The sequence below is a fragment of the Phoca vitulina genome, unplaced genomic scaffold, assembly GCF_004348235.1.
Source record: "Phoca vitulina isolate PV1807 unplaced genomic scaffold, GSC_HSeal_1.0 scaffold19, whole genome shotgun sequence".
Lineage (NCBI taxonomy): Eukaryota > Metazoa > Chordata > Mammalia > Carnivora > Phocidae > Phoca > Phoca vitulina.
Genome location: NW_022589722.1, coordinates 15,423,919 through 15,447,246, shown reverse-complemented (window position 1 = coordinate 15,447,246; position 23,328 = coordinate 15,423,919). Strand labels below are relative to the sequence as shown.

At 42.6% G+C, this 23,328-nt stretch overlaps 1 protein-coding gene across 1 annotated transcript in view; it reads right to left on the bottom strand.

Annotated features, from left to right (window-relative positions):
* Window positions 1-12,092: 12,092 nt before the first annotated feature.
* The window catches only part of DRAM1 (DNA damage regulated autophagy modulator 1), a 35,654-nt gene continuing 24,418 nt past the window's right edge, over window positions 12,093-23,328 (bottom strand). Inside the window, exons 4-7 of the mRNA XM_032416902.1 lie at window positions 22,785-22,962; window positions 18,731-18,789; window positions 14,044-14,136; window positions 12,093-13,465 (exon numbers count right to left, since the gene is read on the bottom strand). Of these exons, the coding sequence (XP_032272793.1) occupies window positions 13,421-13,465; window positions 14,044-14,136; window positions 18,731-18,789; window positions 22,785-22,962 (375 nt within the window). The 3' untranslated portion in view covers window positions 12,093-13,420. The remainder of the gene's footprint in view (window positions 13,466-14,043; window positions 14,137-18,730; window positions 18,790-22,784; window positions 22,963-23,328) is intronic.

Here is a 23,328-nt window from a genome sequence, read left to right as displayed (position 1 = left end):
TGGATCAAAGCCTCTGAGTTTGATGCAAGTTCAGAATAATTCAAGGATTAACTCATCTCTCTGTGCTTGGGGAGCTACACAAGCAACATCTGGTACAGCCTGCAGAGGGATTCTTCACCCAAGGAGTTTCAAATTTCAACATGTGAGCCATCCTGCTGAATAACATCATCGACGGGAACAGCACTCAGAGACCTCATCTTGTAACAAGAGCTCTGTGTAACACCCCGCGGTCATGTTTTGCACACAATTATAATAAATGGTGCAAATTGTAACAGGTTCTTTATCATCTTGTTTCTTGCCAAAGGGACTGAATTCCACATCGATGGGATTGAAATTCCCTTGTGGGTTTCCTCTGGGACCATTCCATAGCCCATCCTAGCACCATTAATAACACCCTTCCTGTGCATGGACAAGACCATAGGCTCACATTTTAATGTTGTCACAGGGAATTTCTTGGTCATTCCTTTTGTCAAATCCCATATATCACTTCCGTGTCTTCCCAGGCCCCCTGGAAACTCCTTGGTTGGGACCATTCCTTACCTCTTAGTAAATCCTGATTTGGTAAATCCCTGGCTCTGCCCTCTGTATCCCATGGGTTATTCCCACCGCTCCTGGAGTTCTCTTCAAGATTTTACCATGTTCTTAAAGATGAAACACCATAATAACTAATAGTTAGGTGTTATGTGCCAGAGATGTATTATTACAGAGGCGCTGTTATCATTACCCATGACTCACCAGAAAGAAAAATGAGAATTCACTCAGAGTTCGAGTGAATTGCCCAAGTACAAGGTATGAACCCATGTTTGTCCCATATCAAAGACTGCGTTCTTTTTAAGGGATAAGTATAGGGACCCAAGCATATGGTGATGGGAGTCTCACATGGGAATCCCTACTTCTAAGTTGGGGAAGGAGAAGGAAAGAAGAAAACACAAAGAGTATGGCTCTGAATTCAAGGGGGAGAATTTTGAGACATGGTGAATTGTGTCTAAAACCAGAATGGGTTGGTGAATATTGAGACCATTGGCATGAAAAAGGTTATTGGCAAATGTTTTCAAGAAAAACTTCAGTAGAGTAATGGACCTGGAAGAGGTTAGATAGTGGGTAGAACAATACAGACTGCAAACAAAAGGAAAGAGCCAGTAGACAGATGATGGAATAAAGTGAAGGGCTGGTCTGTATCTACTAAACTTGAAACTCTGGAGATGGGGCCCAGGAATTATTTTAACAAACCCTCCAGGTGATCCTGATACACACTCAAGTTTGTGACCCCCTGCTATCGCAGAGTTTCTCAGCCTTGGCTGCACATTGGAATCACCTGGAGTAATGATGCTTCTGCCCCATTTCCAGGCAATGGGGTTTGATAACACTCTCCAGGTGGTTCTAATGTGCAGCCAGAATTGGAAACCATCAAAGAGGAAAGGAAGGAGTAATTCTAACTGCAATCAATGCAGAGCTCTGGCTATCCCAGGCATTGTACTAAGAATGTGCTTTTCAAGCTTGAATGGGCATAAAGATAATCCAACAAGTTCCCAGTGCTTTGCACGCATTGCTCTAATGAATCCTCAGGACAAGTCTAGGAGGCAGGTACCATCATTAGTCCCATCTTATAAATGAAGACATTGAGTTCCCAAAAAGTTACCTGATTTGCCTGGGATGTCATGGCAAGAGTATGGCAAAGCTGGAACTGGAAAATTAAGTCTTCTTTGACTCCAAAGTACTCGCTTTTTAAAAATTGTGGTAAAATATACATGACATAAAAATTGCCACTTTCTCCATTTGTAAGTGTACAATTCAGTGGCATTAAGTATATTCACAATGTTGTACCACTTATCACCACTATCCATTTCCAGAACTTCTTCTTCATTTCAAATAGAAACTCTGTACCCATTAAACAGTAACTCCCCATTCTCCTCTGCCCCCAGCTCCCTGGTAACCTCTATTCTGCTGTCTCTATGAATCAAAGTATTTCTTCTAAATCACTATGTTTCTAGATGGGCTCAAAGAAGAAACTTGCTGGAGGTGCTGAAATTGATCATTTTTTTCCTTGAATAAGAGTATCTCTGAGTTAGCTAAGGCTCCCACCTGCAACCTGTGTTCCCCAAATTCTGAACAACTTGTAATTCCCACCAAACAGCATATTCTCTCTTGCCTCTGTGCTAGAGCACAGGTGAATCTCTCCACTGTGTGCCTTTTCCCACCTTGCCTTCATTTAGCAAACTGTCTCCTCCTCCAAATTCCCCTCCAGGCATGACTGTCCCTGGGAATCAAAACCAGGTGCTTCAACTGGTCCCACAGACCACGCTTTGCAAACTGGTGTACATGCCAATCACTTTGGCATTTTGTTAAAATGCAGATTTGGATTTAGTGGGTTTGGGACACGGCCCTAAGATTCTGCATTTCTGTCAAGCTTCTGGGTGATGCTTATGCTACTGGTCCCCAAACCGCACTTAGAGTAATGAGATCAGAGAGTGCAGTGCTTTACCATAGCATGTTTTACTGTAGTATTTCCTTGGCTCTTTCACCATTCCACTGTAAATACCTTGAGGACAGAAGCCCATTTTATTTATTGTTATATTCCAGAAGCTAACATTGTGCCAACTCACAGTAACTCTCAATAAATGTTGACAAATGAATAAATAAATGAGTTCACAGGCAGGAAAAATAAAAAGGAACCAGATCTGTAAAGAGCCTCATAGACCATACTAAGGAATTTGAAATTTATCCTGAAGTTATGGGGAGCCACTGAAGGATTTTAAGAGGGTGATATATCAAATGTGTATGTGCAATGTGTTCTAAAGGACCAAGACTGAAATCAAGTAAATAGTGAGCATTAGTCCAAGCAAATGATTATGAAGGCCTGCACTAAGGTAGTGATGGTGGAAATGGAGAGGAGGAAGAGGATTCAAGACCATAGAAATGGTTTGACCACACATTCCCATTTGCTTCAGACAGATCCAGTTTATTCTAGGTACAATTACCAATAGTGTCTCTTTCATTTCCCAAAATACCTTGGCTTGGGTGAACTGTGTGTTCACCCTGTACATAGGAGATAAAGTTAATAGAACATGAGGTGTGGTGGGGAGCAGAGTGAGCAGTCCAGGATATGGTTCTCAAGTTTCTGCCCTTGGTGACCCAGTGGATACTAACACCATTTACCACACTAGACAGTCCAGGAGGAGAAGCAGTGGGGGAAGTTTCTCCTTAAAATAAAAATAGTTAAGTCATACAGCGAGTCATTGAAAAGTGTAAAGTAGATTGCAGTAATAGCATGACAGAAAATTACAAAGGAGACACACAAATGGCTGAAATTTTGGGGATACCGATCAAAAGTATCAAATTGAGAACATCCTTCCTTCCTGAAGCTCTGAATTGTTAGTCTCAGAACAATTTATTAGGAAACCTGTCCCAATCTGCCATTCAGACCAACTGCAGATGGGAAGTCAAAATGATCAATTAATTCTGAGTTTTGTTTCTTCCCATTTTCCTCCCTTCAAGTCATTGCGGTGTCTGCTCTCAACAGCCAACGGATCTTTAGGATTTGCTGGATCACATTTCACCGTGGTCATTTAGACAGTCAAAATAATGATATACCGCACGAAGACCTAACTGAGTGAGAAGAATACATTCCCTGGTTTGGCCTGAGCCAAAGGTCAGTGAACATGAAAATGTTCTACCTCATTTATAAGCCACATGACCCAACATCCTTACTAACCTCTATTCATACTTGCCAACACCTCAGCTTTTTTTCCCTCTCCCCCAACATGTCAACAACTAGGTAATTATTTAATAAACCTCAGAACATACCTTTGCTGCTTCTCTTGGCCAGAGAAACCTGGGATTTTCCCAGTTTCAATTTCAAGGTGGCTCTTACTTGAGGGTTCCAAGTGCAGTCAAGCGGAAGAATAAATTCACCCACTTAGAGCCTTTTGAGGGAACTTTCAAACAAAACTGTGGCTTTTCGAGTATTAAGAGGAAATGACAGACTGAACTAAGCTCAGTATTCATTTTAATACACGTGTTAAAGGTTATGTTAGCAGCTGTCAAATCGCTGGCCAGCCCTAAAGACATCACTCTTCGCTTTAAATCAGATTTCTTGAGTGGTACCCGGAACTTGCTTCTCTGGGCTGACTCTGAGCAAAAGGATTGTTCAAGGAGGTGAAATTTGTCTTCCAGACATTCCTATCACTGGTGCTAATATCAGCCTGATGGGCAAGAGACATGGAACCCCGGACCTCCAAGTCCTGAGACCGTTACTGCTCCCCAGCTATCGGGGACTCAGAGAATTCTTATCACGTGCTGGAGTCTGATTTGAAACTCAGTGAATTCCCCCTGGTGTTTTCCCAGCCTGGGGGCAGCCTCTGGACCCCACCGTGACTTCCCCCTTGGGAAGTAGAGAGCAGATATTTCCAAACAGGAGCCAACCCTAAGTCTGCATTTATTGCACCAACCAGAAGCAAAAGATAAGAGTTGAAAGTCCTAAGAAAACACACCTCACAGCCACCAAAGTCTTAATCACACTGAAAGCCCTCTCCCCAAGCCCCAGTCTCCAAAGGAATCCTTGGCCATTTCTGGGCTCCTCCTCAAGGATCATGGACGGGTGCAGAAAAGTTCATTTCACACTCCCACCAAAAATTGGGAATGGCATACAAGTCCCCCTCTATTATGTTTCTACTTCTGATTCCCATGACCTACCCCCTCCCTCCCACGTCTTAAATGCAGAGTTCAACCAGGATCCGCCCTTTCAAAGCAACACAGACATTTCACACATTCGTCTAAACTTGCCAGTTTAGGGACTTGACTCCTTAGGGCATTGTATTATATGACTGGAAAAGCTGACAAATTCATTCATAATCACACGGTAGTGGTTGATAATCATATCGTCCTGATGGAAAAGGTTAACTGCAAGAGGTACAGCCCTAGGGTGGGTCCTAACCCCAATCACTTGCTACCTGGTGACAACCTGACTGCAATAATTTCCTCAGTGGTAAAATGGAGCTAACTGGGGTGAAATTCCCTTCTCTCAGTGCCTTTGATATGGTTAGATGCTCAACCAATGTTAACAGAATCTGAGTGATAATGCAAGCAGGGAGATAAATGTCCTTGGTGGTTAAGCAGAAGTCCTTAGTACCTGGTACTGAAAACAATTATGCTGCCTCTCTGTAGGTAATTCCAAATAAGATTTTCTTCTTCAAAATGACAAATGGACCTTTACAACAGTGAAACCATTTTGACTGATACTACAATAGTAGACACATGCCATTATACATTTGTCCAAACTCAGTTAATACACACCCCCAAGAGTGAACCCTAATATAATCCATGGACTATGGGTGATAGTATCAGTGTGGGTCCATCAATTGTAATGAAAGCACCACTCTGGGTGGGGGGCGGGCAGTGGGGGACCCTGTGCTTGTTGAGGGGAACTCTGTACTTCCAGTTGATTTTGCTGTGAACCTAAACCACTTTAGAAAGTAAAGTTTATAAATTTTAAAAATGCACTGGGTGTTATAGGTAACTAATGAATCATTGAATACTACATCAAAAACTAATGATGTACTATATAGTGGCCATAAAAGGTACATCTAAGCAAAATTAAAGCCTATTATTTCTAAATAAGGTTGTTTTTTTTTTTAAGTTTCTCAAAGCTGGAGTTTCCTTTCTCTCTCTCTCTTTCTCTTTTTCTCTCTGCCGCTCCTGCATTGTTGGTGTCCCCCACTCACTGGGTCTTTCCACAGTGACCACCAAGCTACAAGGTCAGAGAGGGCCAAAGGATCTGTGAATTCCCCCTGGTGTTCTGTCATGGGTCAGTTGGCTGGAAAGGGACAAGGGGATATTGAGATTGGTGATTGACGTCTATAAAAGCAAAATGTTCTCAGAAGAAAGTGTAAGTGAAGTAGTAGCACTTCAAAGAGACACCAAAAAGAGAAAGTGGCTAGGAAAGGAACGAGATTAGAAGAGACAGTGACAAAAAGCACAAGATCACAATGAAAAACCTAAGTGAGATGGAGACACTTTTGACCATTAAAATGAAAGGGGGGAATCGGAGGGAGAGACGAACCATGAGAGACTATGGACTCTGAGAAACAAACTGAGGGTTTTAGAGGGGAGGGGGGTAGGAGGATGGGTTAGCCTGGTGATGGGTATTAAAGAGGGCATGTTCTGCATGGAGCACTGGGTGTTACATGCAAACAATGAGTCATGGAACACTACATCAAAAACTAATGATGTAATGTATGGTGATTACCATAACATAATAAAAATATATATATATTAAAAAAAAAAAAAGGAGAAGAGTAGGAGTCAGGGGGAGGAGAGAGAAGACAGTAGAGTTCTGCTGTCCACAGACAGGGGAGCAAACAGCCTTGCCCTCCTGCCCTCGGTGCTTAAATAAAAAGGGAGAATAAAGGGGCACCTGGGTTGCTCAGTCGATTGAGAGTCCGCCTTCAGCTCAGGTCATGATCCCGAGGTCCTGGGATCAAGCCCCTCATTGGGCTCCCTGCTCAGTGGGAAGTCTGCTTCTACCTCTACCCTTCCTCCCTGCTTGTGATCTCTCTCTCTCTCTCTCAAATAAATAAATAAAGTGTTTTTTTGAAAGGTGGGGGGACAAAGAGTGAGAGTGTTCATAGAACAGTGACATGGTCAGCCTGCTTCTGTCCCACACCATCTACCAGAGAATGCACATTGGTGCCTATTGAGGAATGAATGACTCACCAAGAAAAGGTGAATTTATTTATTTATTTTTTTTTTTAAAGATTTTATTTATTTATTTGTCAGAGAGAGGGAGAGAGAGAGAGCACAAACAGGAGGAGGGGCAGGCAGAGGGAGAAGCAGGCTCCCCGCTGAGCAAGGAGCCCGACCCTATCCCAGGACCCTGGGGTCATGACCGGAGCCAAGGGTCGACGCTTAACCAACTGAGCCACCCAGGCGTCCCAGTAAAGGTGAACTTATAGTCAGCATCCTCAGTTTAGAAGAAACGGTAAAATAGTTGGAAAGGTTTTCCAACAAAAAATGATCAAGTAAAAACGTTCTGAAGGCAAGATGACGGTATTTGTCAAATGACAGATGCAGTTCCCATCCGTCCCGGCATTCCTGTTTGTGGGAATTTCTCCTACAAGTTTCCTTGCACATGTGTGAAATGATGTATGTACAAGGTCATTCACATGCAATTACAGCAGTTTGGGAACCACACGATTGTTCATCAGATAGGGCACTTGTTAAATAAACGATGGCATAGGCGCACAATGGAATACTACACAGATGCAGCAGAACAAACTAAAAAAATGAGGAAGCTCTCTATATATTGATAAGGAAGCATCTCCAAGACATGTTGCTTAGTCAAAGGAAGGCTCAAAGCTGTCAGTACAGTATGTGATATTTGAGGTAGAAGTTAAAAGGGAAACATTATTAAATGTGTTTCTGCTTGTATTTTCATAAGAAGTGGATATCTGCACTATGGACTCTGAGAAACAAACTGAGGGTTCTAGAGGGGAGGGGGTGGGGGGATGGGTTAGCCTGGTGATGGGTATTAAGGAGGGCACGTTCTGCATGGAGCACTGGGTGTTATACGCAAACAATGAATCATGGAACACTACATCAAAAACTAATGATGTAATGTATGGTGATTAACATAATAAAATTTTTTAAAAAGTGGATATCTGCAAAAAGACGTGTATTGAGTAAATGTGGATAAAGGAAGAGTACAAAGGCTTTTCACAGAGTTCCTTTTTATATTGTTTTGATTTTTGAATCCCATGAATGCTATTACTGACTCAAAAAATTTAAAATAAGAACAAATGCTTCAGAAATTAAGGGCTAAGCGGGAGCAGCTGAATCCCCACTTATCTAGAAATTATCTTTCCACCCCAGCCCAGGGAGCCAGATAATAGCAGTTACTGTATTTGCATATCAGGGGAACTCTTGGGTGATTGTATCAGTCCGGGCTTCGACAGGGATATGCATGGGAAATCCTCATCAAGTGTTACACACCAACTAATGAATCGTTGAACACCATCAAAAACTAATGATGTACTATATGTTGGTTAACTGAACATAAAAAAAAAAAAAAGACAGGCTGTCAACCCCTGTAACTGCAGAGTCCAGAGGTGGAGCTGGCTTTGGGGATGAGGAGGGGGCGGTCACAGAGCACTGCTCTTTGCTGAGGGACTGCCGAAGCTGGGGCTTACTAGGCATCTCATGGCACCCTGGCTCAAACCACAGAACAGATTGTTGGTACCTCGTTTAGCATTTTTTAAGCATGGGTTTTGGAAGTCACAGCCACCCCCGAAATGAGTCTGGCATCCTGCTGCCCTTCCTTTTAGAAGATGAGTCTCCTGGGGGTGACCAAGGAAAGTCAGAAGCTTCTCCTCCAGGGCTTGAGGCTGTGGTTGCTCTCTTATGCAACAGACAGGACGCAAATGCATGACATTCTGGCCTTGAGAATGCGGGGCGTTCAGAGCCAGACCAAGAATATGTGTGTGGGGAGACGGCTGGCCTTACGGGCTTGCCAGAATCAGGGAGTGGGAGAGAATGGGATACCACTTATCTTCCTCCCACTCCTCCTTCCTCATTCCAGAGCCCAAACACCAGACCAGTGTGTCTCCAACTGAGTAAAAAATGGGAACATGGGACAATGCCACATGCAAGGGATATTAGGAAACCCAAACACAGCACAACACTGATGTACTTAATTTGGTTTATGAAATGCAATTTCTGTGGAATTCTGTTAGTGTTTTGAAAGAAAGAAAGAAAGAAAAAGAAGAAAGAAAGAAAGAAGAAAGAAAGAAAGAAGAAAGAAAAAGAAAGAAAGAAAGAAAGAAAGAAAGAAAGAAAGAAAGAAAGAAAGAAAGAAAGAAAGACCCTGATTAGCAATCAGGAAAACAAGAGTCCCCGACTGGACTCCGTCGCCGGCCGGCAGCAGAACCTCTGGCACGTCCCTGAGCTTCTCTCTTCATTTCTTCATCTGAAACATGTGATAAATAACTGCCTGACCAACCACACAGGGGTTAAATAAAAACACAAGAAGCTGGAAAAAGCGTAACTTTGAAGTTAACTGAAGGCATGTTTATTACCTAAATGGTTTACTTCTTTTAACCTGATAAGATTGTCAGCAAGTATAATTTGATTTACCCTGAAACAAGTTAGGTTGTCTTTCCTGGTGGTGGGGGGGCGGGGGGGGGGTGGTGGTTATCTACTGCTTTGAGTCTGTCCCAGACCCATTCCCCATTCCTTTCTTCTGAGAAACAACTTTCACCCACCACCAGCCCCACATTTCTGACACTGCTGACCCCTCCCTGCTCCAGAGGGGGACACATGACACAGGGCTGACTAATCAGAGCATCAGACCTCCCTGAGCGGGGATGGCCACGTGACCCAAGCCAGTCAATCAGAGACAATGAGCTTCAACTCACGGGCTTGTGTGCGAACTCTGGAGGGGTCCCCTCTTTCCACTGGACAGGTTGTCGCCCTCAGGCTTCTAGAAGCCATCTCACTCCCATCAGGGGAAAAGCTGCCTGCGAATGATGCCAACGGAGAGAAAAAGTAGAGCTAGGAGAAGGAAGGAGTTCTGCTACCACTTTTGGATCCAGCCATCCCTGAAGCCAACTCCACCCCTGGACTTGAGTCAATAGATGCCTCTTTCTTCCTCAACACATTTGAGTTGGATTTCTGGTGCCTTCACCTCTAAGAGTCTAGACTGATGCAAACTTCTGATACAAATGTTGGAATCTCTACAAAGATGAACCACTGAGCCCACATGCAAAGCTACAAGAATTAAGAAAACATAAGGTTTAAACTGTCTTTATGGGGGTCCAAGTAGAACTACAGTTGTTTCCTGGATATATAGACTTCATAGTAGTACTTAGTCGACATGTTGTAATTGAACTGAGACACAAATTACTAAAATAAAGAAATATTTCATTTTATTTTACTCTTTCAGCCGTGAGGTCCAAGGAAATGCAAGTTCATGGAAATTAGAAATAATACCGAAATGTGGATAAGACCAGCTTTAGAGGTTTCATGGAATCAGCAGAATGTGATTGTCTGCAGTGATTTTTGGTGTTCTCAGTTTGCCAAGCCAGGTGTACCATTTTGTCTAGCCCATCTAACAATTTCGGTGGTAACAGTCCAGGTTGAAGAGAGTTGTCCTAGAGTGGTGAAACCCAAACAACTGAAATGTTTACAGTACACAAAGCAAAACAGTCAACATTACTGGGTGATACAGTTCATTTATAATAGTATTATAAATGATACTATTCATTTATTGCTTCACTAGTAAGCGGTGTACCACTGTAAATCTCATTATGCAGCACTACAAATATCCCTAGTCATGCCTTCCTCTGTTCATTCATTCATGCATTCAGTGATATTGATTAAGCACCTACTATGGACCAGGAGGCACCCTGGTAAAGGCTGGAGTTACAAAGTTAAAGATTAAGGCCCATACTCTGCCCTCAAGGAGCTCCCAATCTATCTCGCAGAGAGATAAGGAAATGAAGAATGGCAATGCATCATGAGAAGTGCAGGGAAGAAAAGTCTGTTCCAAGTGAGTCCCAACCATGGATTCATTCTCCTACAGGTTCGTTGGCACAGCTAAGTGACACTTCTCCCCCCATCTTCAGAATAAGGAATGCTTGACATAGTTTCAATCAGTCTTTCACTTCCATTGCTACTGTGGGGAGCCACAGCATTACAAGTTGCAACAGACTTAGACATGGTTATGGGGTTCTCACTGCTGAACACACAGGGGACACAGTTTGTCATTGCAGAGGTGGCTGACTGCTTCATTCACTTGACAGATAGTTACTGAGGAGTCATGATGTGCTCCCCACTCCCAGATTCCCTCTCAGGCTGTCTAGGTGGGCCGCTCTGCCCTTGGCATATGCCCTCAAGGTCTGCACCCACTTGGCCAGATGCAGATTTGTAGTCTGGAGGGTCTTCGAAGCAAAGCCTTCTCTTCAACTTTCAGATCTAAGCCTTAACATTTCAAGGTCCACTTCTTTTTTTTTAATTTTTTTTTTTATTAACATGCAATGTATTATTTGTTTCAGAGGTACAGGTCTGTGATTCATCAGTCTTAACACAATTCACAGCACTCAACATAGTACATACCCTCCCCAGTGTCCATCGCCCAGCCACCCCATCCCTCCCACCCACCTCCACTCCAGCAACCCTCAGGTTGTTTCCTGAGATTAAGAGTCTCTTATGGTTTGTCTCTCTCTCTCGGGTTTCATCTTGTTTCATTTTTCCCTTCCTTCCCCTATGATCCTCTGTCTTGTTTCTTAAATTCCTCTTATCAGTGAGATCATATGATACTTGTCTTTCTCTGATTGACTTATTTCGCTCAGCATAACACTCTCCAGTTCCATCCACGTCATTGCAAATGACAAGATTTCATTTTTTGATGGCTGCATACTATTCCATTGTGTATATATACCACATCTTCTTTATTCATTCATCTGTTGATGGACATCTAGACTCTTTCCATAGTTTGGCAATTGTGGACATTGCTGCTATAAACATTGGGGTGCATATGCCCCTTCGGATCACTACATTTGTATCTTTGGGGTAAATACCCAGTAGTGCAATTGCTGGGTCGTACGGTAGCTCTGTTTTCAACTTTTTGAGGAACCTCCATACTGTTTTCCAGAGTGGCTGCACAAGCTTGCATTCCCACCAGCAGTGTAGGAGGGTTCCCCTTTCTCTGCATCCTCGCCAACATCTGTTGTTTCCTGACTTGTTAATTTTAGCCATTCTGACTGGTGTGAGGTGGTATCTCATTGAGGTTTTGATTTGGATTTCCCTGATGCCGAGCGATGTTGAGCACTTTTTCATGTGTCTGCTGGCCATTTGGATGTCTTCTTTGCAGAAATGTCTGTTCATGCCTTCTGCCCACTTCTTGATTGGATTATTTGTTCTTTGGGTGTTGAGTTTGATAAGTTCTTTATAGATTTTGGATACTAGCCTTTTATTTGATATGTCATTTGCAAATATCTTCTCCCATTCTGTAGGTTGTCTTTTGGTTTTGTTGACTGATTCCTTTGCTGAGCAAAAGCTTTTTATCTTGATGAAGTCCCAATAGTTCATTTTTGCCCTTGCTTCCATTGCCTTTGGCGATGTTTCTAGGAAGAAGTTGCTGCGGCTGAGGTCGAAGAGGTTGCTGTCAAGGCCCACTTCTTGCTCTGGAACAATTTGCTTTTCCTTTGTCATTTGTGCTTTGGGTGAGAAGGAGGAGTCTGTCGGTCGTGCTTAATAAAGGACTGACTCCCATTTCATACAATGTGCAAACATCCAGCCATGGGCATTAAAAGAAGGAGTAAATAACCTGCACCCTGCACCCTCTCTTTCTCCTCTGTCTCAGACCTACATTCTCTTCCACAGGTTTAGTGGCAAGAAATGAATTTCAGACGTGAGTTTCAGCTTCTGAGTCAGACTGTATGTAGATCACTTTATGCCAGTGACAATAAAGGGTGGTTTTACTAATGGTCTTTTTAATGTTTTTCACAGATTGGCTTTTGCGGAGGTTTAGTATTAACCAAAGGTCTCTTTCCACAATCTTGCCTTCGACAAATGGTCCCTGAGATACTTTCCCTCCTTGCTTATCCAGCCAGGACAACAATCCGGAATCCAGTGTGGTTTTCCTTGTCAGGTGCTCACCTCCATTTTATCGTTGTTCTAAGGCTTTTTTAATCTGTTTTGCTGAATTCATCTCATCTGGAATTGGGCCCACTATGGAATGCCAGCTGGCAGCAAGGGTAAAAGCTGTGGCTCTGTGAGCAGGGAGGCCCACAGGGGACGGAATTTAAAAACTGAGGTACTCTGTGTTCACTTAGAGTTAATGTGCATAGACAGAGAGTCAGTAAGGCCTTTCGATAGAAGCATTTTGCTTAGTTCACTTAAAAATCAGAGTATCCTTGTTAGTGTTCATTTGTTACCTAAATCTTTATGATTGTTATAAATCAAACTTTATAAATGCTATCATGATATAAAATTAGACTGTTCATTCTCTAAAAATAAAATTTAAAAATGAATATGCCCTGATTTTACTTGTTAGTGAATTCCTCATTTAGTGTATTCCCACAAATCACTTACACACAAAGAAAACACAAAACAGAATCTGTGCAAAAATAAGAGCTCTCCATTTTCTGTAACACCTTCTCTTTTCCGTATGAATTTGTTCATGTAAAAAAAGTGTCTACTTGGAAAATTATAAAAACATTGCTACAATGCCATATATGCTCTACATTCTCTAGGAAAACATACCTTTGGAAATAGTACAACTATTGGGAATTCTTAAAGAAATTCAAGTCGTGGACGTGCCGCAGATACATTCCACTCAGAGCAACACTGAAACCCTGTCTGTCCTCCCTACCACTTCCAGAAATTGTCTGCGACTCTCACTGAGTGAGATATCATTCTTCTTTCTTCAAACATCATCATTGATTTCTGTGGATATTCTTAGGGTGACACTCTATTAAAAACAAAAGAAAAAGGTTTCAAAGAAGATAAACCAGTGCCAGCAACCAACTCCCCACAGCTCCACACCCACCCTTCCGAGATGACCTCACTACGGTTTCAGCAGAGTTTGAATTGGGTCTGAAAGAATTTTCTTGGTTTTCTATATCCTTTTAGCTAAGAATTCACTTGTTTCAAAATGTACGATTTTCTCTGTTCTCAAACCTGATAAGGTCCCACCTTCTCTCTGCCTTGGAAACACTTTTCAACAACAAACTTTTATTAAAAGGACATATTTCCTTTTACTTGGAACTAGTCAGCAAGGCCTCCTCAGAAAGCTAATAACCAGGATCTATGACTATGAGCATTAAGGGGGCAGAGAACATATGAAAATGTCATTGTTTGGGAAAGCTGTTAGAGATGCTTCCCTTAGGGAATAAACTAAACTGTATGATATTTACATATATTTTCAAACACATAAGGGTAAAAAGAAAGATAGCGCTCTTACTTTTTTTAAGTGTAAGAAATGTTCTATGGTGTTCTCCTAACCCTAACTGTCAGCAATTTATAACATATGAACCGGTAAATACCTACCTGGAAATCGTGGATGAATGTTAGGAAGTAGAAAATGAAACCAAAGGCCACTGTCCATTCGCAGATTGCACTCACTACGTGATATATATAATCCTAAAAGCAACAATAAAGAAACAGAATTTAGCCAAAAACATTCACTGTAGTGTATGTACTGAAATAAAAAGCTGGTCAGACCAGAGACGAAAGTTGTCGGGTGAGCATAAGTCAACCCCTTGAGAAAATGCAGTGAGCAAGGGCAGGTGGATGAACATCAGGGCACCTGCCCAATGTGAACATGAACGCAATTATCCCAAAAGTTCTTCAGGCTCTCATACACTCTGGTTTTAAGACTTAGTCTATGCACTTCAAAGAGGCAGAATAGGGGCGCCTGGGTGGCTCAGTCGTTAAGCGTCTGCCTTCGGCTCAGGTCATGATCCCAGGGTCCTGGGATCAAGCCCCACATCGGGCTCCCTGCTCAGCGGGGAGCCTGCTTCTCCCTCTTCCACTCCCCCTACTTGTGTTCTCTCTCTCGCTGTGTTTCTCTCTGTCAAATAAATAAATAAAAAATCTTAAAAAAAAAAAAAAAAAAGGCAGAATAAGGGCCACAGAATGGCTGAGAATGGGAAGCAAATTTGGACTCAAGAGAAGAAAAAACTGGGGTGCCTGGGTGGCTCAGATGGTTAAGCGCTGCCTTAGCCTCAGGTCATGATCCCAGAGTCCTGGGATCGAACCCCACATCGAGCCCCACATCGGGCTCCTGGCTCAGCGGGGAGCCTGCTTCTCCCTCTCCCTCTGCCTCTCTCCCTGCTCATGCTCTCTCTCTCTGTATCTCTGTCTCTCGAATGAATAAATAAAATCTTAAAAAAAGAGAGAGAGAGAAGAAAATCTTTCCACTCAAGGCGTGACTTGCTCTCCCACTGCTAGGAATCCCGAAGTTGAAATGCATGCTTAAAAAACATTGAGTCAGCTTGTGGGCCCTTATTAAAAAGAATGAGTGCTCGCACGCAGAGGACAGTGGCTATCTCCACGGGTCCTGTGTTTCTCTGTTACTACAGAAAAGGCCCTATCGGAACACAGCCACAGAGCAAAAGCTAAGGAGACATCGATATGGTAACTTACCTTATTGGGGGCAGAGATGAGAGAATGGAAAGGAAGAGTGGAGGCTTTAATTGGGGGTTCCTCCTATGGAGGCCAGAGAATAAAAATAAATGGAACTGATGGTTGCAAAAAGAGAGGGAGGACGGGGAACCCACTCCTCATCAGCTCAATTCCATTTTCACCAAATGGGAAAATATAAGCCCCGTGTTGCTCTGAGAGATTAAGAAAAAAGCCTGTGTGTGTGTGTGTGTGTGTGTGTGTGTGTGTGTGTGTGTGTGTGTGTGGTGTGATCTCTCCTGATTTTTAAATGCGGTAAATTACTTTAAAAGCATTTTTAAACACCATCCAAAGGTGGCCTGGGGGGCTTAGCCAGTTGAGTGTCTGACTCTTGATCTCAGCTCAAGTCTTGATCTCAGGGTTGAGAGTTCAAGCCCAGGTTGTGAGTTCCACGCTGGGTGTGGAACCTACTTAACTATAATAAAATAAACACTGAGTGCAAACTGCATGTCTGCATTCTGACTTGAGCCCACATGCCAGATTAGGCCTGTGAACTGTCATCAGTTCTCTGATTTCAAATAGTGACCTATTTTTTTTCAGACTTCACTCTGCTCTGCTATAGATTACACGCATGAATACACAAATATGGTGGGCTGCAGGTTGGTTCCATGGTGACAGGTGCTTTCTCTGATCCAGTTTTCATCCATGGAGATTTCACTGCGGTGCATCAAACTCTCACAGACAGCACTCCTCACTCTCCCCATGCACGTTCATATCCATCCCTGTCCTCATCCAGCTCACACTGGGGAGAACTAGATCAGCCTACGCTGGGGGTAGAGAACTGAGGCCCCCACCTCCTTTTGGTGACCTTACCAGGAGATCCACCTCATCCTTTATCGTTCTCGGACAGTGAAGATGGCTTATAAAAATAGAAACAGAATTGGGGGAGGAAGATTTCTTTAGCATATTTAATGAAAGCACACTGAACTAGGAGTGCAGACTCTTCCACTACACTTGTGGGAATGCAGGCAAAGCTCTAATCTCCTTGCCACATGACATGAGAGAATGATATTAGAATTCTCACCATCCCTACCAAGTAAGTGAATGCACAGGAATGTGCTACACAAGCTCCAAGCACGCCACAGAAGTTTGGGGCAGTACCTAAGCCGCTATTCCATTCAGTGAATTCATGTAAAGGGTTTTGTGTGCATTCATTGATACTGGGAACAGAAAGCAATACAAGAGCGGCATGGTAATTTATGGTGTGAGCAGAAAATGAGGTACTTTTCACTTTTTTAAGATAGAAAATGAAATGAAAAACAATTTTTAATTGCCTGGGGGATATACTCTGATGAATCCTTCCCAGCAGCTGGTTTTGTGTTTAATTTGTGGTGGAAGGTCTCCCTCCAGTGGCTGAACTGGTAAAGTACATCCGAAGCCACCTTGCTGTGAGGTCTCGCTTCAGTGAAGAGAATGATCCCAGAGCGAGGAGGCAGAGGGAGAAGCGGACTCCCCGCTGAGCAGGGAGCGGGAAGCAGGGCTGGATCCCAGGACACTAAGATCGTGACTTGAGCTGAAGGCAGATGCTTCACCGACTGAGCCACCCAGGTGCCCCTTCTCCGTAGTCTCCTGCAGGCTTCCATCACATGCCAGAATCCTGCCGTGGAAAATCCCCTGATCCCACTGGCCCTCTAGCCACCATGTTATTTCTCCTCTTCCTCTCACCTCCAAACATTCATATAGCTGAATGAATGAACCACCCCTCTCACCATTTCTTTACCCTCCTGCAATTGGCCTAAAGCCAACATTTTACTGAAACTGCTTTTTGGAAAAACATCAGTAACTACCCTGCCCCTTGCAAAACAAACTGCTGTTCTCCCACCAACTCCCCTCTCCTGGGCATCATTCATTCCCCATATGGCATCTAGATGAGCCACCACTATGCGTACCTCGTGGCATGAGTCCATCTCAATTCCAAACATTCAGTTCCAGGTGTTCTGATGTTTGGGCTGGAAATACTCTGTGTCCTGATGGTTCCCAGTACCCACACGGGTCTAGTCCCACAAGTAACTGGGCAGTTCTCCTTAATGTTTCACTATAGCCTCAGATTCAACAGTTCTAAACCCAAACCCACCCACCTTCCCCTCATGGAATCATTTATTCCTGTTTGGGACTCTGCTTCTCTCTGCTCACGGGGACAGATTCTTTGCTTCCCCCAAGATAACATCTGAAAGTCCTCTTTGATTCATGTCCTTCTATTCTCATGTCTGTCACTTGCCAACGCCCATGAATATTTCCCCTTCATACTTCTACCCTAGGCTAACCTTTTTTTTATTCACTTTTTTAAAGTTTTTAATTTTAATTTCTGTATAGTTAACACAGGGTTATATTAGTTTCAGGTGTACAACATCGTGATTCAACACTTCCATACATCACCTGGTGCTCATCACAGCAAGTGCCCTCCTTAATCCCCTTCACCTGTTTCACCCATCCCCCCCACCCACTGTGCCTCCAATAACCATCAGTTTGTTCTCTATAATTAAGAGTCTGTTTCTTGGTTTGTCTCTCTCTTTCTCACTTTTTTTTCCTTTGTCCATTTGTTTTGTTTCTTAAATTCCATATATATATGAGTGAAATCATATTTTTTTTGTCTTTCTCGGACTTATTCGCTTAGCATTATACTCGCTTTGTCGTTGCAAATGGCAAGATTTCATTCTTTTTATGGCTGAGTAATATTCCATTGTGTATATATACCACATCTTCTTTGTCCATTCATCTATGGATGGACATTTGGGCTACTTCCATCATTTGGCTATTGTAGATAATGCTGCAATAAACATAGGGGTGCATGTATCTCTTTGAATTAATGTTTTTGTATTTTTGCGGTAAATACCCAGTACTGTGATTACTGGATCATATGCTAGTTCTATTTTTAACTTTTTGAGGAATCTCCATACTGTTTTCCACAGTGGCTGCACCAGTTTGCATTCTCACCAGCAATGCATGAGGGTTCCTTTTTCTCCACATCCCCACCAACACTTGTTGTTTCTTGTGTTGTTGATTTTAGCCATTCTGACAGGTGTGAGGTGCTATCTCAATTGTGGTTTTGATCTGCATTTCCCTGATGATGAGGGATGTTGAGCCCCCTAGGCCAATCCTGATTTGAAATCTAAACTAGAGAACTGCCTTCTCCCTGCCACCCTAACTCCAGGCTCTCTCCTCAGTCCTTTATCCCAGGGTTGCTTCTGACTAATAGGTACCCGCTAATACTCTTTCAATGTACTTGCCTGTTCAAAAGCTTATTTGGGTCACCTACGTCAGGTAGGAACCTCTCTGCCTACCTCTTAGAGCTTTGCACAAACTCCTCGCCCACACAGAGAGTTTACTCTCCAGTTTATCCTGAAACAAAAGCCCTCTGTGCTGGAGCGGGTCTCATCCTCTCTGCTCACCACTCCCCGCTTCCTTGGACCTCCATACACCTTAATTCACAGCAGCCCCTACCATTAAGTGTCTGACCTCCTTAATGAGGAAATTCAATTAGGAACTCAAAATTTTGAAAATAATCCCCAGGCACCAGGTTCAACAATCATATTGAAGATGAGTTAAATTTTACCTTTTCTTTGGGATTCCACTCCAGCTTGGTTATAGAAATTAGTGAAGCACAGGCAATCACTAAAAAAGGGAAATCGTTAAGGAAGCTCCAAAAAAATACAGGTCTTTTAATGTTAAGACTATTTTTCTAATAATCATCACACGGTGTTAAAATGTTAATACCAACATTTCTGCAATCAGAAATGTTATGTCAGCTTCTTATAATCTCAAAGCTTAAGTTCAATTGTGATAGCATTTAAATTATAACATGGACTTATAGTCGTTCTTTAGCAATACCTTTTCGGTTACGTATAGTCAAATTTTCTTCTGTGGCTCCATTTTGCTCCACTGTGCTTTTTAAATTTGGTCAAAATGACAGATGGGTACTTTTTACCTAAAATACTATTTTCCCTAAATAAAAGTATTGAATAAAAATACTCTTTCCCTAAAATCCTATTTTCAAGGCAACAGCTTTAAGGAAAAATTAACATTTCAAAGTATCAAAGCATCACAAACTACCAAGGTCCCTCTACAAAAACAAGCTACAGATTCACACTACTGTCTTTAAAAAAACAGACTTATTCCATCAAGTCCTTGGGTATAAACGGAGTCCTTCCTTCCAGGCCTAAAGGGTTTACAAATCAAAGAGATACATCCTACCTCTGACCTTCGGGGATACCCAGAGAGGCCAAACAGTGCCGGGGACTGAGGCTAGAGCCTCCATGGGCTGTCTGCAAAAGAGCCATGACAGCCATTCTGATGGAGCTTATAAAGGCAAAAGAGAAAGCTAGAGATGAGATGATCTTAAAATGCTTTTGCAAACAGTTATGAATTCAAAGCTTTGAGTCAATGCCAAGTTTAGAACTTCCTCCGAATTCAGAGTCAGCACCTCCTCTCCCTGCCCTCCCTACCCCCCAATATTTTGCAATTCTTAACACTTCTTGGTTTCTCAAAATAAAAGATTCTCTGATCATGTCATTACCATATTTCTGTTTCTAATAGTTTAAAAGCCTCTTAACTCTTTGTTCTCGAGTCCTATCTTCTGTGCACCAGGTACCATGCTGGTGGGGAGGAAGGGGGAGACAGAAAACTCTGGCAAAACAGACTTGGTGTCAGCTCTTGGAAACATCACAGCCTTGTCGGATGAAGCCCAGGGAATGTGCTGCATTAAGACAGAAAAGAATAGGGCACGATGATGACTCAGAGGGAAAATTATGAATTCAGAGTGGAATGGGATTTTAGGGGTCAGGAAAGGCTTCACTGAGTTGAGCCTAATGTAAGTTGAGGCTTGAGGAACTCTCTAGAGCAGTGTCACCCCAGAAATTAATGCCAGCCACATGTGTAATGTAAAATATTCTTTTTTTTTTTAAAGATTTTATTTATTTATTTGAGAGAGAGATAGCAAGAGCAGGAGCACAAGCAGGGGGAGTAGGAGAGGGAGAAGCAGGCTCCCACTGAGCAGGGAGCCCGATGCGGGGCTCAATCCCAGGACCCTGGGATCATGACCTGAGCCGAAGGCAGACGCTCAACGACTGAGCCACCCAGGCGCCCCTGTAAAATGCTCTCCCATAGGCAGATAGCCTCTCCTCTGCTGCCCTACCCGCTTCTCCCTTCAATAAACTTCTATCTCCTTAAAAAAAAATTCTACTATAGTAGCTACACTAAAAAAAAAAACTAAAAAGAACCAAATGAGGGGCGCCTGGCTGGCTCAGTCGGTAGAGCATGTGACTCTTGATCTCAGGATTGGGAGGTTGGGCCACATGTTGGGTGTAGAGGTTACTTAAAAATAAAATAGAACCAAATGAAATTAATTTTAATAATATATCTTATCTAACCCAATATATCAAAAATATTATCATTTCAACATGTACTAATATAAAGAATTAATAATGAGATATTTTACATTCTCCTTTTCTTCTTCTTAAATCTTTGAAATCGGTGTGGTTTTTACACTTAGCTGCATGTCTCCATGTGAACCAGCCACATTTCAAGTGCTCAGTAGCCCCATGTGGCTAGTGGCTACCATACTGGACAGCTCAGCTCTAGAAAACAAGGTGGAGGAGGAGAATCCAGCCAGGGAGAACAGAATGGGCAAAAGCAGAGAACAGGAAGCGGGCAAGTCCAGGGGAGACCATGTAAGAATGAGGTCAAAAATACAGGCAGTCTCATGGGGCACGTGGGTGGCTCAGTCTGTTAAGCACTGACTCTGGGTTTCAGCTCAGGTCATGATCTCATGGGTCATGAGGTCAAGTCCCACATGGGGCTCTGAGCACAGTGAGGAGTCTGAGATTCTCTCTCTCTCTCTCAAATAAGTAAATCAATAAAATCTTAAAAAAAAATACTCAATAGGCAGTCTCAGGCTATGTGTTTCAAGCGAAGGAACCTGGGCTTTATGCTATTAGTGATTTTGTGAAGGCTTTTGAAAGTGTTAGAAGCCAGGAGCAAGATGGATAGTCTCGCAGGGAGGGTCTAGAAGCAAGATCCTAGCAACTGCCTCATCTTTGCTTCAGTTTCTTCATTAGTCAAATGAGGATGTTCCACGGAAATATTACAGTAAGAAGAGACAAGGGCATTTTAAAGATATTTTGAAATCTTTGGAAAGAAATATAAATACCATGCTAATGCTTAGGACAAAAGACCTTTCCATACGGATTAATTCATTCGAGTTGATTTAATACAGGGACATGACCTGTTTCTGCTTGGGGATGCTATCCCTTGGCATGGCTCCTAAGAACCACCTAGAAATGGGAGCTATTTGTATGTGAAACTCTTAGGCCTGAAATGCTTATTCTTGCTAAAATTCTCTCTGATTTTAACATCTAAAGATGTGCCTCTCAAGTTGGAAGCAAGCAAAGTTTTCCTACACCAAGAAACTTTGGCTTTAACACTACGAACACTGCTACTATAAATTTTACAACTAACACAAGCTAAAAGTTTTAAGTGGATATATTTGGAGAGAAACATGAGTGTCTTCAATCCATAAATAGGACAGGAAAATTGCGAAGGAACTATCTTTGTAACAAGGGTATGTATTTTGTTTAAATTTCTCAACAGTAGGATTTGCTTCCTCTGTGCTTAGAAATTTTGTAACTAAAAATTTCCTTCCCTAAGATGAAAAAAAAAAACCAAAACCCAAAACCGTACTTAGGCTTCACATTTTGTATAGCTTCTGTTTTAAAAGAGAAATGCAAAACTTACCATTTAGAAGCACATGGTGCATTTTCACTCAAGCTTGCCCACTTTATACCACAACCCAATCCAGACTAAGAAAGTTTCTGATAATAAAATAGTTGTTATTTTCCTACAGTCTGACAGGAATCACCATCTTTTGATGGCTCTGCAGTTTTTGTCTGATAGGACTGCAGATGGTATTTCGAAAGATGGGGAATTTTCCACATCTTAAAGACACAGCTTTTTTTTTTTTTTTTTTTCTGTTAAATACCTCTAGAAAGAGAGAAAGATCAAGCTTTCATTTCCTTTAAACCAGAACGCACAGGCATATAAATTGATACTTTCTTTTCACATTGTTGAATTAGAAAATGGAATGAGATTTCATTTTGCAACTGGAATCAGTGATAACAAGAGAAGGCTAAATGTATTTCAACTGCCTTAGAAATAAATGATAGAGCTTTTTAAAACCTCTCAACACAGACGGGTAAATCGAACCATCTAATGAATCATCAACGTGCAGGGTGAGGGCAGAGTACTGGCTCTTGGGACTTCACAGGGCTGTTACTTTAAGTACAATATCAATATTTGGTGCCTTTGACCAAGCACTACAAAGAAAAATAAATATTTTCCCATTGCTTATGAAACTTTCCCTGTTGGAAGGAAAGTAAACAGACTAAAGTGTTTCGACATGTTTCCATTCTCCTTGCACACATTCCCTCCAAAGATTGTTTTGATCTAACCAGACAATGTTGAGATATTTTCTTAACGACATACACTTTTCTCCCAATTGTTCTCCTGAAGGACGTGGAAACCGGGCTGCTAACCTTTGCTTTTTTTCATACTCTTTTGGTGGAGTGGGAGAAGGGTCAAGCCTGTGAAGACACTGACAAATGTGTAAAGGATACTGGGGACCACGGCTGCACAGGAAACAGCAGAGATGGCCAGCCGCACGTGGCATGTGGACAGGCTGTTCCACTGGGGACATGATTTGTAAGAGATGATGGACTGCAGGAGCGTGTAGACCACACCGCAGACAAAAGCCAAGAGGGCGCCGCCATCGTGGACCACGGGGACAGCTAACTCCTAGAGAGAGAGTCACAAACAGCTGTTACTCCGCGTGAGTCTGCGCGCAGCAAGACCCACGCCCCCGCCCACGCTGGGCTACTCAAAGCCACGGTCATCACAGGTGCACCCACCACTCCTTGGAGAATGCAGTTGCCTGCAGAGGACTACCAAGAGAAATGCCTTCCAGACCCTAAAGTAAATGCTCTTAGTTGTTCCACAGCAAACGGGGGCACGCTGGACAGGGACAGAGGGATGTCTGCCTCAGAGGTGGGAGAACTGAGTACCGAGGGCTTTGGAGTGTGGCAGAACTGGATAAAGAATTTCAACTCTGCCACTGAACTCTGTGACCTTAGTTTATAACCTCAATTTCTGTATCTGTAAAAT